General features: G+C 47.5%; 1 protein-coding gene across 3 annotated transcripts in view; it reads right to left on the bottom strand.

Moving 5' to 3' along the window:
* Positions 1 to 16,942, bottom strand: part of LOC126520954 (uncharacterized) — a 206,212-nt gene that overhangs the window by 144,448 nt on the left and 44,822 nt on the right. For all 3 annotated transcript variants that reach the window (XM_050169785.3, XM_050169784.3, XM_055065654.1), the window contains one exon: positions 767 to 848. In XM_050169785.3, the coding sequence (XP_050025742.1) occupies positions 767 to 848 (82 nt within the window). The remainder of the gene's footprint in view (positions 1 to 766; positions 849 to 16,942) is intronic.

Raw genomic sequence — 16,942 nt, 5'->3', positions numbered from 1 at the left:
ATTTCGTAGGATCTAAAATAAGCAAACCACTCCGTATATAGTTTTGCATAGGAGGTTAGGTGAAGACGAGGATGAACACAGTTCTGTCCTTCATTTCGCTTCGCCGCTAGTCTCCACACAGTCTGTAAATAGCTACAACCTGTGTTTTATTTATGCAACAACATGTAATCACGAGCGATATTTCCACAATGCTCTACGCGGAAGACTCCACGCTCCATCTGTTGCGTTCCGGACGCACCGCAGTGCTCAGCGCATCAGCTGCATGCGGCACCGCCCTGGCGCAGCCTTCCTTCGGCAGGGGGGGGGGGGGGGGCACACGCATGTTTTGCTTCGAACTGTACAATGCACGTCATCTCCGTCGTTCGATACGACCAAATCCGCCTTTAACTTCTTGTCACTGCTGAGAAACAGTTTCATTCAAGGTCTCTGCCTTCTGGGCGCCATCACTACCTTATACGAGCCAATAGTATACCGGAGGGGAAAGGTCACTACCCATATATTACATCTATCGATGTTATTATTGAATATCCCATATGCAGCTGCCAGTGGTGATTCTTCATGTTCGATTAGCTTTACAAGGATTGTTTCATTGTGTGTTCATTGCATGGTATTATTATAGGCACTATAAACGCCTTGTGCGAGGACTCACTTTGTTTCTTTTGTTCCCGTGAGCTCAGGCCGTCGTGAATGGCGTGTAGTTTTTATCGAGATTTGCGGATCAGCTTGGGAGAGTGTGGTTGAATCTTGTGAAAGGGACGATTCTCACCTGTGCGTTGTCGCAACCCGGGTTCAAAACGCCCATTTTGGCTCCATGCTTCTCCATCAATCTGTACGGGACATCTGCAGTACTTTACACGCAAACACAAAGAAAAAAATCACAAGGACGGCAACAGGTTCATTTTTACAATACGCACCCTGGTGTAATCAGGGGTTACCACTGACTGCACTATCGTTCTTTTCATGCTTTGCACTGAAGGCAATTTAACAACACCTCCTTTGCCTCTGCTCTCGTTTCAACATCCAGTACTGCCCCCTCTGGACCGCTTTAAACCGACTATATTGAAGACCGTTTCAGAGGTGAAGACCATTGGATTATGGGCCATAGGCGCAGAAAGCAAGGAGAGCGTTACTCATGTTGCTCATGTGGCCGAGTCACTGCGACTGCTCGCACACTTGGTGTGCCCTTCTACGGGTGCGCGCAGCGAATGCTATTTCTCTCCCTTTTTTCTCACCTCTTATCCCATTCGTAGCGCAGGGTAGCTAACCGGACGTTCTTCAGGTGAACCTTTTTCAATGCGTTAGCATTCTTAGGATACTTCATGCACTTACCGAGGGCTATCTGTCTATGTATATATCCGTATACGTTTGTATTTAACCGCTTTCCCGCGCACCTGGGTCACTGGGTAGCAAGCGGTCAGGGGTGATGCCGGGGGGAGGGGCGCTTATGGGGCTTCGCCCCTCCCTCCCCCGCTCCCACCCGAAATTTTTTCGTGCTGTCATGCGCTGCCGACCAAAACAACCCCCGGCGCCGCAACTAATGCTGCATTTTGTCTAGAATATGCTTTTCATGTTCGAAAAGACATTTCAGCGCGAACATTGCGAAAGCAGGCTGGATTTCGTGGCAACGCCCATGCACCGGGAGTCACATATCGTAACGCAAGGAGCCCGATACGAGCACAGTTTCAAGGCGAGACGTTCATTTGAGGGATCGCCCGACGTTTGTGCGCAGGCGCGAGTAAGAGTGGGCGCTCGAGAGAAAATCTGAGGGCTTTTTCTCCTTGAACACATGACTCTGCCCAGGCACTACGGAGGAAATTTCTTAGCGCGCTTTGTATGCGTTTGTCCCCGCGTACCGGCATTGCGGAGTGGGGTCGAGTTTGTTTACGCTCCGACACTGGCTTTCGGCGCGGTAAAATAGGTGAAGCAGCGGGCACTGACGCTTCATTTGGCGACCACTATGTCAGACATACTGTCTCGCACCTGCGCCGCTCGTGCTAAGTCAGTTGTGCCGGACCATTGCTTTCTCGCGCCTTACGGAGATGTACCTTGGAAATAACATCACAGATGTTTCCGTGGGAGCAGTAGGGATCGTAGTAGAGGCCAGGCCACATGTGTTGAAAATCTAGAAGTCAGACCGCCTTAGCAACCGCGTTTGAAAGCAAGTAGCTAAAAGGCCGCGGGTGACGCTCGACGCTCCTCCAAGCGGTATGAGAATACGCCGCGCTACCCGAACGCTTCTTATAATAACATAACATAACGAGACGAAAAGACAATAATCCTCACGGCGTACCATTGTGAGAATACGCCGTGCCACCCTAAGGCCTTTTACGCTAACTTAACCTGACGTTAACCTAACCTAACGTGGCCGAGACGCAAAGGCAAAAAGCCGCACGGCGCAACCGCTGCGGGAGTAAGCCGCGCCATCGTAACGCCTTTTACGCTGATGTAGCCTAACCTAAGGCAACCTAAGCCTAATCTAAACCTAAGGTAGTCTAACCTAACGTGGGCGGGACGTAAAGCCGATAATCCTCACGGCGTGACAACAGGCAGTGGCGTTCAACCGCGGTTGCTAAGGCGCTGCGCGTTTATTTCACTGAAAGAAGACCACTCAAGAATGCTCCTGAAAAGTCGCGGACAGCAACATACGAAAAACCTGCCAAGAGCGAAGATATTGCACCAGAAGGGCAGGCCGGGCCTTTACTACAGCCCCTACTGCTCATCAGTGATGTTTTTTCGAGGTAAAGGTTCAATCCGGCCGTACTGACTCATCACCAGCGCCGCAGGCGCGAGAAAGTCTGTCCGACATATCTTCAGACGCAGCGATCACCAAATGGGGCGTCCGTGCCCACTAGCTCGCCGCGCGGGCAGCCAGCGTCGGAGCGTAAACTCGACCCCACTCCGCAATGCCGGCATGTCTACCGGACAAACGCGCACAACACATGCTAAGAAACCTCATCCGTAGTGCCTAGGCAGAGTCATATATTCAAGGAGCTAAAGTCCCTCAAAAAGGGGCTTTGCAAGGAGCCCAAGCCCCCAGATTTTCTCTATCGCGCCTGCGCACGAACGGCTGGCGATCCCACAAATGAACGGCTCGTAGTTTCAAGGGCGTTTTGATGGCGTGCGTCTATTTGTCCTACAAAACTCCCTCACTTGACCTGATCCTAGGTGCCTAGGGACAGCATCGTTTAGGAATTTTTGAGAAGGCGCGATGCTGGCGCCGACCGACGCCGTGGCGTGCGTGTTCGTCCTCGGCGTAATCTATGGCGTTATCGTTCTCTGGACCGCGCGTTGTTCAGCATTGCTCACGTGATTGTGTGTGCGTTGCTTGTGTGTTGGTTGTGGGTTATGTGTTATTTGGCGGAAAGCCGTGAGTAGTGGCGGTGCGGCAGTGCGACTTTGGCCTCGGTGAGCTCTGGCAGTACAGTATCTGCGTTGTGTGACCCGTGCTTTCTTGAGAACCGGGCGGTGGTGACAATTGAAATATCGAAGGGGCCTAGCGCCTCGGCAGCAAAGTTCTGCGAACCGCGATGTGGCGTCGCCGTATCCCACTTTGCTTAACGGACATTGAGGGATGTGCTGCTCGCTGCAAGTCATGTAAATGCAACTGCGTCGACCGCCCACTGTTCAGCGCTGAATGTGTGTTTGGTGTGCTGTGCTTGAAACGAGTGGTGCAGCCGTGCAGCGGGGGTGGCGGAGGAGCAGATTGGCTTAGGGGCTCCGTTTGCGCTTTCACAGATCTGTGCTCCCGTCTTGGTCCCATTAGCGGCTGTCGAGGTATTGTGGTGTGCTAGCTCCTTGCCTAGTATGAAGTTGACGACGCTAACACACAGCATGTTCACGTTTTTCCGCGCTATATGTCATTTGCATGACGGACGAGTTGAAAACGAGAGATATGTCTGTGTTCTTTGCGTTTGTGTGTTGTAAATTACTTTCTATTGTGGAAGTTCTGGGAGTCTTATTACGCAAGGAGTGCGAACGCAAACATAAACACATATGTGTGTCTGAAATTTTGAGTTGCCCATAATACCCTTTACGACTGATAAGTGAGCTACACAGCCTGTGTGGATCAGCTACCGTATGTTGCGACGCTCTTCCGTGTGGTAGACTCATGCATGGTGCGCGTTTATTTCTGTACTGTTGTAAAACCATTTGTTTATTCACTCAATACAAATGTACGGCTTCTTCGCCGCAGTACGTTCTAGTTACGCGGTGAATCATACTAAAAGTGGGAGGGGGCCGCTATCAGCCAGCATAGTACGTCCATTTAGGCGACCTGAGAGGCGGCGGGTGCGCGAGTGTATAAAAAAAGAACTCTTATAATGTACAGTGACAGTGGCCCCTTTCACTTTTAGTATGCTTCGCCGCAGTAGATTGCTTAGGCTTCACCGCGAAATATTGGTGTATTGCGAGAAAGATAATCGTAAAAAGCCTAATCATGCAACGTTTCTTTTGTAGCTTGCTACACCGCAATACAGGCGTGTAAATAAGAATCGTGCAGTAAAGCTTGAAAGATTGCTACCCACTGCTGGTGGGATGATACACTGACTGAATAAACTTTATTGAAACCAGCAAGAGATGGTCGCTGGGCCTAGGCCTCCCACGTGGGGACGTCGAGGTGTTGCCTCTTCGCCGCCTCGCAGGCCTGCTGGGTCGCCCAGAGTTGGTCGTCAAGGTTGGGGCTACGCAGGGCAGCGTGCCATCTCGACGAGAGGGTCGTGGGGTTAGTGTCGGGGTATTGGTGTGTACAAACCCAAAGCATGTGTGGAAGTGTGGCTGGCTGTGTCTTGCAAATATGGCACGCGGGATTGGGGTAAATGTCTGGGTAGATCTTGTTATAAAGTTGTAACGAGGGGTAAGTATTGGTTTGTAGCAGGCGGAAAGTTGTAGCCTGCACTCGGGATAGTTTGTTGTGTGGGCCGGGGAAGGTTCTACGCTCTAAGTAGAAGGACTTCACAAGATCATTGTAGCGTGTCAGGCGATCCCTACCGGTGGGGGCAGCCCCCCCTTCTCCCGCGCGGTTAACTAGGCCTCGCGCTAGGGAGTGGGTAACCTCGTTGAGGTTGGGGAGGTGCGGGTGGACGGTGCCTACATGAGCCGGGAATCAGACGAGTGTAACCTGATGGTCGGTGCAGCGGGGCGCTTGTTGCAAGATGCGCAAGGCTTGGTGTGAAATACGGCCGTTGATATAGTTGATAACGGCGGAGCGGGAGTCAGTGACGATGGTATGGCATGTTGGGTCTAGTGTGGCTAGCGCGATGGCCACTTCAGCGTCCTCAGCGTGTGGGGTTACTAGGCTGATAGCATGGTGGAGAGAGTCTTCACACGTGGTGACGGCTGCAAAGCGGGTACCGTGGGGATATTCGGCGGCGTCGACGAAACTCACCGTCGTGGCGAGTAAGGGATTTGGTGAGAACCGTGGCACGTGCTGTGCGACGTGCGTGGTTGTATTCGGGGTGCATGTTTCTGGGGATAGGATCGGCGTGAATCCAAGCTCGTACGGTGGAGGGGATCTGGTGCTTATGGCCGTGTTGATGGTGGTAGGTGATACCGTGCGAGGTGAGGATATGGCGACCCGTCGCTGTGAGAGTGAGTCTCTCCAACTGAGAGCGACGTTGGGCCTCGATGAGCTCGTCCAGTGTGTTGTGGACGCCTAATTGAAGGAGGAGGTCAGTGCTGGTGCAACCGGGGAGGCCCAGGGCTTGTTTATAGACACCGCGTAGGAGGATGTTGATCTTGGTTTGTTCAGCCTTGTACCAGTTTAGATACGCAGCAACGTAGGTGATGTGGCAAATTACGAATGACTGGATTAATCGGAGCAGATTCTCCTCTTTCATACCCCCACGGTGGTTGGAGACCCGCTTCAAAAGTCTCATGGTGTTGGCTGTATTCATCTTGATTTTGGCGAGGGCCATGCCATTCGCTCCGTTCGCCTCTATGAGCAAGCCGAGCACACGGATATTGGTGACGAGGGGTATGGGGCTGCCATCCGTGAGATGAAGCGCAATGTCTTCGTAATGGCGTTTAGCGGTGGAGTATTTTGGACGGCGGCCACGGAGAGTAGGCCTGTAGAGAAGGAGTTCGGACTTCGCAGGGGAGCAGCGAAGCCCCGAGCCTTGGATATAGGTCTCGACTGTTTCAATGGCGGATTGTAGTGCCGTGGGAACTCCCCAGGGCTCAGTTATCTCCCCAATGCTTTTTAATCGTGTCATGATCGATCTTGCCAAGGAGTTGCAGCAAGTGGACGGTGTCACCCACACCATATACGCTGACGATATAACCATCTGGGCCCACAAAGGCAGTGACGGCATGATACACGGGACATTTCCTTTTCAATAAAAGGAAGTCTGTCACTTATCCTGTGCGCTGGTTGTCTTTTGTCTCTTTGAATTGCAATTTGTTGCCTGTATTTGCTCTTTTGTTGCATTTCAGATTAGGAATGGCTATCATAATTGACATTTAACCATACTGCACACAATGTGGATGGTATGTAATTGCAATATATGACCACCATAAATACAAGAGAAGTTAATAATTCAAGAATAGTGCCTTTGCATGGTGGTGCAGCCATGAATTGTGGCGCTGCAGGTAGCACTGCTTGCGCAGAATATAGTTCAACTCTACTACTTTCAAACAACATGTTTTTATCTGCATTTTCATAGCTCCAGTTTCTGTGAACAACACACATCTGGTGGAAGAGTGGCTTGCACCTGCAGTCGGGTCCAATGAATAGTCAAATTTCTGCCCGTTTTCATGTTATTAGCATATTAGTAAAGGCAGTCGTTTTTATAGTAGCCTGTTTGCCCAGTGTAGAAGCCGCTGCAGGGTATCAGGATCTCATACACATCTTCAGCTTTGCAGGGGACACAGCATCTGGCACATAGTTTGTCACAGGCCATGTATTCGGGGCAAGTTGAGTTTACTCACTAACAAAGGGAGAACCAAGCTTGTTGGATATGAAGTAAACCACTTGTATACTCAGTGGCCTTCTTCATTTCGTGTGACATATGTGGTTATAGTGACCCTTGACTTAAGCACTTCTTGTCCAGTAGCGGTCGTTTGCTTTTGAAACACTCAGGATAGCTTTCAGCAAGCTGGACAGGAATAACAGTGAAAAACCAGCAGATGTTAATTGTCGCACTTATCATGTGAAGCTTCGTACAGTATGATGAGGGCGTAAATAAATGAGGGTTTTCCTCAAGGCCTTGTAGCACATGTCACAAGTTTGGAGCAACATGATGTATAACACTTTTTTGATCGCATGCTATAGGTTTAGCAGGTGTGGCCATGGTTGAAGTGCAGTGCAAGGTCAAGAAAACAGATATCTATGAGCAGCACCCTGGTAAGGAGACTCTGGGAAAACTAGTGGGAAGCCTGTTGAACATCTGGTTGACCCACTTGCTGGCTCCACCAGGCAAAGTATGATAAAGAGAAGGAAGTCATCAACACAGGAAAGTGCCACAGGGATATTTGCTCAACCGTGGAGGATTTTATAAGTGCTACAAAGAGATTGTCTTGAATTCTTAAACATTTTATTTTTGTTCATTTTCTCCAGTTAGCCTTACCAATTTTAGTATTTTAATAAAGATAGCCTAATTTCACCCAAATCTTGGCCAATCCCCCACAGTGGGTGTGCGCCATCGCATAAGGCATACCATACCATACCATACCATCAGAAGGTTTTTACATATAAACACTGTGCTGAGGTCATAACATGCCAACAAGTCTTAGTGCGCAGGCTATGCACGACCAACTACATATGCCTTCTGTTCGGACATTGCTCATTGTAACTAACCAGGATGGAGTGGACAAAAAAAGAACAGCAGCTCCATTAATTTGGTTTCCCTGGTATCAACAGTGTTTTGTAAGTGTACATTGCCATACTCCCCAATATCTTCTTGGGTGACATCAGCAAGGACCAGCTTGAGGCAAGAGGTAATAGACGTCTTTACAAGCTAAAAATGCATGCATGCATGGAGAGCACATTGTGTCCAAAAAGTAGGCACTTCACAGGGGCACTGGAGAATGAACAGATTATTAACAGTGGGCAAAGACAAGCTACTAAACACCCAACACTGTTGCCATGTAACGACCTCTGAAACAATCCCTCTTAAAGAGGAAATCATCTGTGTGTACCCATAAAGAGGGCAGATGGGCAAAGCCCCTTCAGTAATGCTGACAGCTTCAAAAGCCAACTTTGCACATACTGAATGCTTCCTTCTTACGACTTCGCTGGGTGCAAGCATTCTACTGTCCAAAAGCTGTCATTGAGAGCACTGTTGGTTTGGTGGCAACACAGTTCAGAAGCGATTGCAACAAACCTCCCTTCCTGGTTGGCCTGGATGCTCACGGTGCTTATGAAGCAGCATTTTGAGGCAAGTAAGGTGAACGGATGTCTCCAAGTCCTTGTTCGTTTATCACCCTGTTCTGTTACTTGAAACCAACAAGCTCAAGTTCGGCACTCGCGTGGTTACTGCGGAGGATCCATAAAAAGCACAAAAACAGAAAACTCAAGGGAAAGAATAAAGCACAATTTAACACTTAGTATTGCTGCAGCGCATCCCCTTCTTTTATTTTGTCTGGTCGTGCTACATGTTTTTACTATACATAGGCATGCACTTAGGTGATGTTCCCAATCAGTGTCCAATTTTTATATACACTATGTGCTGGTTCAAAGAGGCTCGAAACACTGCAATGGAAGCTTCAAGTAGAAAAGGTGCCTGTAAGAAAAAAAAAGCTGTGATGCAACCATCTCGGCAACATCTTGCCCCTTAATAAAAATCGTGGTTTCATATCAACTTGAGCCCTCCAGTTTAGTGTAAAGTACCAGTGCACTTATGAACAACGAATCAATTCTCAAAGAGCATGTGCAGTCCAGCCAAACGCAGGGGCAACCATCCGCATTGTGCTCCTGCATTAAGGTGAATAGCACGTACGATAATGGCAAATGTGCTTTAGTAAGCTTCCCTGCAATATGAATTAATATGTACAAATAATTGTCAATGAAGCTTACCACGAGCATAGATGCACTTGCAAATTATGTCACAATTGAAAATAATGAGCACAGTGTAAACCTATGTGCCCTTTCTACTCTGAGTATGCTTTACTGCACGATGCTTATTTACACCCCTGTGTTGCGGTGTGGCTTAAGCTACAAAAGAAACGTTGCATGATTAGGCGTTTTACGATTATCTTTCTCGCAATACACTAATATTTCGCGGTGAAGCCTAAGCAATGTATTGCGGTGAAGCATTCTAAAAGTGAAAAGGGGCCACTGTCACTGGACATAATAAGCCGCCGCCTCTCAGGTCGCCTAAGTGGGCATACTATGCTGGCTGATAGCGGCCCCCTCCCACTTTTAGTATGCTTCACCGCGTAACTAAAATGTACTGCGGCGAAGAAGCCGTGCATTTGTATTGAGTGAATAAACAAATGGTTTTTACAACAGTACAGAAATAAACGTGCACCATGCATCAGTCTACCACACGGAAGAGCGTCGCAACATACGGTAGCTGATTCACACAGGCCGTGTAGCTCACTTACCAGTCGCAAAGGGTATTATGGGTAATTCAATATTTCAGACACACATATGTGTTTATGTTTTTGTTCGCAGTCCTTGCGTAATAAGACTCCCAGAATTTCCACAATAGAAAGTAATTTACAACACACAAACGCAAAGAACACCGACATATGCCTCATTTTCAACTCGTCCGTCATGCAAATGACATATAGCGCGGAAAAACGTGAACATGCTGTCTGTTAGCGTCATAAACTTCATACTAGGCAAGGAGCTAGCACACCACAATCCCGCGACAGTCGCTAATGAGACCAAGACGGGCGCACATGTCTGTGAACGCGCAAACGGAGCCCCTAAGCCACTCTGCTCCTCCGCCCACCCCCGCTGCACGGCTGCACCACTCGTTTCAAGCACAGCACACCAAACACACATTCAGCGCTGAACAGTGGGCGGTCGACGCAGTTGCATTTACGTGACTTGCAGCGAGCAGCACATCCCTCGATATGCGTTAAGCAAAGTCGGACACGGCGACGCCACATTGCGATTCGCAGAACTTTGCTGCCGAGGCGCTAGGCCCCTTCGATATTTCAATTGTCACCACCGCCGGGTTCTCAAGAAAGTACGGGTCACACAACGCAGATTCTGTACTGCCAGAGCTCACCGAGGCCAAAGCCGCACTGCCGCACCGCCACTATACTCACGGCTTTCCGCCAAGTAACACAGAACCTACAACCAACACACAAGCAACGCACGCACAATCACATGAGCAATGTTGAACAACGCGCGGTCCAGAGAACGATTACGCCATAGATTACGCCGAGGACGAACACGCACGCCACGGCGTCGGTCGGTGCCAGCATCGCGCCTTCTCAAATATTCCTAAACGATGCTGTCCCTAGGCACCTAGAATCAGGTCACGTGAGAGATTTTTGTACGACAAATAGACGCACGCGTTTTGATGGCGAGCGGGCTCGTCGCGGCATTTCGCGGAGGCTGCGGGATCTACGGGGCGCATGAATTTCAGTTCTGAAACTTTATGGGCATAAAGTTCTCATAAACCTTGGATGCGAAAGGCGCACTGACATTTCCAAAGTCGTGCTTTGGATTTTCAATTCGGGAACATTATGGTTTTAAGGTTGTCATAAACATTTTACGCCAAAAGCGCATTGACTTTTCTAAAGTCGTACATTGGGCCATACAACGAGACAAGCCAAATCAACATACTATCATACAAACTGACAAAGCACGCAGCGAGGTCTGACGAGACGAAGCGTTGTGGTGGTTCGTTTTTGGCGTCATGTCAGAGAAAATAATATCAACATTTTTTTTTTCACCTGCGCCAAAGCATCCATGTCAAAACACTAAAGCCAGCAAAGGTAACTACGTTCTTATTTATTTTTCTACTTTGACTTTTATTCGCGAGGTCACATTGAGACTTCATTTTTTTTTCCTCTCGCTAGCCGCGGGCTGCCGGAACCAGCCAGAGCGCATGCATTTTTCTCGTGTTGCCCCGACCACCGCGCGGCGCACTTCGAAGCACGTTCGTTTTTCTCTGGCCGAGTGGATTTTCGCCTGGCAGAGTTTTGGACGCTTTCGGGCTAGCAGACGACAAAAAGAAGAAATGCATTGTCACTTGCTGCCATCATTGTGGGGACTGGAGGGATTGCAACGCGTTCGCTGGAGCGCAACCTCTGCGTCTTGTGTCGACTGTGTAGGATACCGAGCAGTATGCGCGTGGTTCTTGTGGACCAAGCGTCTTCCGCTTGCTTCGACATCCTTTCAGCAGTCGCATCAGGTGCCCAATGTGGGAATTCGATTGTGGCCAACACGCCTTCCATTGCGTTCTTCTTTCATTTTTCCTCCACAAAAGAAAAAGAAGACATTTTTGCGGCGGAGCGAATTGTCGCATTGTGAAAGTTCAATTTTGTTACTTCTTCTTTTGCAGAAAGTAATGGGAAAGTAATGGGCCACGGGACGCTTCAGTTACCAGATAGTCTTATTATATTATTGCAATAACAATTATATGGACACTCGAGGCGCATTCCGGCCGTCGCCGTCGCCCTCATGTTCCGTATAAAGTCCAAGGGCGATAACATCGTGACCGCCAGGCGCATGCTGCATGTGCGAGTGAAAGCGTAAAGGGGGGTGGGAAGGGCGTGGCATGGTGAGCCGACTACGGTGGCTCAGTCTTGCGTGCGCAAGGGAGAAAAGCGAGGAGAAAGCGCGCCGCCTCCTGTCGCGCGCCGTACCTCAGGGGGAGTCGAGAGAGAGGGGGCTGTGACTCTGTCTGTGCAGCATCTTTATTTGCCTTGTTTTACGCATTATATACAGGGACGTTTTCTTAGACAAGTAGATTTATTGGAGACTTATACGTATATTTAAATATCTTGTCGCGAGGTTTTGTGCATACGCGCAGTGAACTTTGTTTCCAGCGACACTTTCTTGCCCTTTATCAAGCTGTATTTTCGCATTTGTATATTTCATTGTATATTCGCATTTCTAATGAACGAGGGAGAGTCATATGAAAGTGAGCCCATCCACACCGCGCAATATCTGTTCGGTTCATTATCTGCGAGGCATGCGCGTGGCACAGAGGCATCTCTAATTTACAAAAGTGACACGCACGTATGAATATAAAGGTTCTTTAATGCTCTCATACACTGGGTTGAACATGGTTGCGTGACATAATGGACACTCCAAAAGTTGAACAGTGTGGTGTCGGGAGGTTTTTGACAGCTAAAGATATTTCCCGCTAAGAAATTAGTCGCCGTATGGCTGCCGTGTATGGGGAACATTGCATTTCATTAGCCACTGTGAAGCGTTGGAGGAAACGGTTCAAAGAAGGACGTGAAAGTTGCAAAGACGATCGAAGACCAAGCCAAACCCACCGTGCAATCACCCCCAACACAACTGCAAAGGCTGATTAGACAAGAACGGAGGATAAGCATCGATGAATTGGCAGAGCGGTTCGGGTCACACAATAATTCATGAACATCGCGGTTATCGGCTCTTGTGTGCGCAATGAATGCCGAAGATTTTGAACCACCGCCAGAAGACGGAGAGGTTCGGCGGTGCCTTGTCTATTCTAATCCGGTATCACAATAAGGGTGAAGACTTTTTGTGTGCAATTGTGATCGGGGATGAATCATGGTGCCGCAACTAGGAGCCTGAAACACGACGTGAAAGCTTATAATGAGAGCATTTGAATTCACCACCCCAAGGAAAGCGAAGGCCGTCATTTCTGCCGGAAAGGTGTTGTTGACTTTCTTTTAGATCGTCAGGGACCATTATTGATCGAATTTGCTACGCCTGGAGAAACTATCAATTGTTGCCGATATTGTGAAACGTCGGCTCGGCTGCGTGTCGCAATCAAGAAAAAGCAACGTGGGAAATTGAGGAATGGGGTCGTCTTGCTTCACTATAATGCTCATTCTCACGTTTCTGATGTGGCTAATATAAAACTGGCAAAGTTCAAGTGGGAAACGCTGCAACAACCTCTATATAGCCCAGACCTGTCACCTTGCGACTTCCACATTTTGGAGAATTTGAAAAAAAACCGCTCAAGGAAACCAGATTTGTGTCGGACGATGACGTGAAATAGTCACTTAGACTTTTTGAAGCAGCAACCCAAGGAGTTCTGTCAGGCGGGAATCACGCGACTCATTAGTCAAGTGGGACAAATATCTAAATACTCACGGAGACTACTTTTAAATAATGTACCCCGTTTGTCACATATTCGCGTTGGCTCACTTTCATTTGACTCGCCTTTGTATACTTTGCAGGACTCCGAGTTTTTATATGTGCTCTCGTTTGCGACTATAGTTTCAGTGCAATTACAATACACGGCCGGTGACCACTGCTCCTGCACAATACATTGTAACAAAAGACAGCGTCATTGAGATTTTTCCCTGGTCGTTGTATATGTGCAAAAATGTAAACAAGGTTCTTGAATGACATAGAGAGAGAAAGAGAAAGAGAGATGCAAATGAGAGAAAAGTAGAAAGGTTAACAAAGGTTCAATAAATATTCGTCCTCAACTTGTTCATTTCATGGCCTTTACATTTTTCATATCAGCGGCATGCACTGCTTTTCTGCTTTCAAACTGGTATAGCTCTAGAGTTCGTGTGATACTTTCTTGACTTATCAAACAGACAGAAGTATTGATATCAGTTATTTAGGGCACAATTTTTGAGACATACTAGTATATTCGTTTATGAAAAAAATACATATTCTACTTGTCTACATATATTCTATCTGTCTACATATTCTATCTTTGGCAACGGCAATGCAGTTATTATTAACGTATTCGATCCCTCGAGAAATTATATGAGGAGGTGGAGCTGCAACGTATTCAGGCTCACCGGGCATATTTACTACAAAATTACTCAGATATGATTGCTAATTCCTCTGATTACAACAAGTATGCGTCATCGAGAGTACAATTCCTTTAATAAAGCAAACTTGTCTTACCTTTCACTGCCTACTTTTCTAACCATTAGGTAGACACAAAAGGACAAAATATTGCCATCTCGTGGTGATGATGATGATGATGATGATGATGATGATGATGATGATGATAGCAACTTTATTGTACCGCCGGATAAGGAGGCCCCTACTCCCCGTCCCCGGCACACAGGCCTTGGGGACGGGGGCCGGGACCTCCGCTCGTGGATTGGCGTGATGACGATTGCGTAACCTAAGTACATGGGGTAGATTTTCGGTGGGGCAAGTCACAAAACATTTTCGGGTCAAAAAGAAATCGCTGTTCTTTAACGCTCTTACATGAGCGAAAGAAAACAGCAACCAGAGTTACATTAAGCACATAAGAACGCATAACTACATTTCTTTGCCCGTAGGCGAACATCCTGCAAAGTTTCAACGCAGGCTGCTCAGCCACCACCTGATTTCGACAGCAAATTATCTTCACTTCGATGGTGTCGGTGCTTCGTAGTGGAAGGTCGATTCAATTCATGCGTTAGAAAAGAGTGCTTTAACCGATTACAACTAGCTAGTGCGTATCGGCCATTTCATCGGAATACTTGCCGTGCATGTAGAAGCACAGAAGAAAAAGTTTGGTAAATTAGGAGGAAAACAAATTTGATAGACCCAATGCAACGTTCAAACGTTACGTCACGTCAAGTCATGTGACGTAACGCAACGTTGATATCTACGCAATGCACTGGAATGAGTGATTTGTGGAGAACGACTGTATTAATAGTAGAAGTGTTGTGTGGCAAACGGTTATGTAGAGACTATATGCTGTAGTGTTTATATTTACAATAAGTAAGAAAGGATCCAAGATCAGTATACCTGGTAGCGAGACTTCTATAGAAGTCCATACGTTCAAGACATGGCGGTTCATCGGTGGTTCATAAGGCTTAGTGCCATCTGTGTGAGGAGGGATCACTTCCGGCGGAACAGAAGATATTGTTACGTCATATTCGCAGAAAACGGAAGTGACGTTATTTCATTTTTTTTTTTTTAGCGCGCGAAAATAATTTTCTGACCTGCCACTACGCCCTCTCTCTAGTGAGCCCGAATGGGAAGAAGCCCTCAAAAGCCCGGACCTCAAACTCCATCTCAAGGCCGTCCAGAGGGCCCAAGAACTGGCGGAGCGTCACCACGTTCCCGTCCCGACTTGGGCGTCGCCTAAGGTTTCGGCCCGAGGAGCCCGTATGGGATCTCTAACGGCTTAAAACTCCTCAGGACCTCACTGAAGTTCTTGACTGACTGACTGACCTGCCACTACAGCTGTACATACAAATGCTCCGTAATTCCAAATCATGGGCGTTTCGAGCCTATAGCGCGCAAAACGATGCAGCATAATATCGGTCTTACACTTGCACAAATCGCACCCATGCATGAGGCGTAGCTTCTTCGCCGACCGAAGAAGGCTTCCGGTGTTGAATGCTGGTCGGCATCGTCGAACGCCCAGCCTGTCGGCCAGCGCTGCCGCACGAAGGCAGCTAAAGTAAACAATTATCTGGTGGTAGTAACTCACTACTTTTGCCTGAACAAGTAAAACAACGATGAAACACAGCTCATAAAGATCGCGCCACGAAAATTCAAGAATTCAGATGCAAGTTGACGAGCAAAACAACAAAACGTTTCAGGGGCGTATAGTAGCAGATGAACGTTAGGAGCGCATTTCTGCACTCGTGAAAGATCACTCATCGTACTGGAATTAGTCGAACGCCCCCTTTTTATAGCGGGCGCTGATAGATAGGCATTCATTGCTAACGATAAGGTAAAAGACATTTTTTTCCCTCGCCAAACGTGTATGTGACGCTGATTAGGAATTCTATTTTTGTCGAATAAAATCAAACTGTGTCTTGATTTCATTAAAGAGCGGTTTTTCTTTCTCATTGTTTGTTCCCTCCGCACATAGTCGTGCTTGAATCGCTGCTCCGATAACCCCCCTTGTCCATGTCGGTGACGATTGGTTCTGGACCGCTTTTCGCCCGAAGCTTCACGACCAATTTGGACCGACACTGGAATGGCATTGATATATATATATGTGTGTGTTGCGAATCGGCCAAGGCAGAACAGCAATATCCTATGTGGTTGTTATTTGAATTACGGCGCATGTTCCGTGAAAAACGAAGTTCCATGTTACAAATCATCGCGAGTGAAGAAATTGTATAAGCAGTTCAGTGAACTTAGAGCACTGTGCAAATATGTTTACCATAGGGATAAAATAGTTACTTGGAATATGTGCCATTCAGCTTGTCAAGGCGACAATAATTTTGGAAATATGTGAAGGAATATAAGTCAGCCCATTTGTGTATCCCATGGTGACGTCAAGAGATCCGGTGACGGGTTTGCCTCTTCTCACGCTGTTACTGAGGCATTCGTCGAGTATTTTGCCTATTCATTAACAACCCCAGGCGTGACGGACATGTGCGATGATACATTTATCGACCAAAACTTATTAATCAATACGGCGACGTGATCGGAATGAAGGCTGCTATATAGGGTCACCGAAGGCGAAGACTTTGGCATTTTTGTGGTGTCCAAGCTTTTATCGTGAAAGGGTTGCGCGTTTCTTTCTTATGGAGCCTCTTGAACAAATTTTGAATTTATCTTTAGAGCGATAATTGTTTACAAAAGTGTGGAACCTTTCCGTTGCCGTTCCTTTGCATAAGCCTAGTGACAGTAGGAAGGTAGAAAACTAAAGACCGGTATCGCTGCTTTCTCGATTCAAAGTTTTGGACGTTATCTTAAGCAAGCATTTGTCCTTTCATTCCAAACTAAAAAAAAAAAAAAATGACTGCAAAAGCATGGCTGCATGTGCGGGTGATTTACAGAGACCGATATTGCGTCTTTTCTAAATGATACAGCGCCGATTGTTGAGGACGTAGGTCAAAAAGAGTGTGTTTATCTTAATTTTTGAAAAGCTTTCGAATGGGTGATTCACAACATTATAAC

The sequence above is a fragment of the Dermacentor andersoni genome, chromosome 3 (assembly GCF_023375885.2).
Source record: "Dermacentor andersoni chromosome 3, qqDerAnde1_hic_scaffold, whole genome shotgun sequence".
NCBI lineage: Eukaryota > Metazoa > Arthropoda > Arachnida > Ixodida > Ixodidae > Dermacentor > Dermacentor andersoni.
The sequence above is the reverse complement of the archived record's forward strand: the minus strand, read 5'-3'. Positions and strand labels throughout refer to the sequence as shown.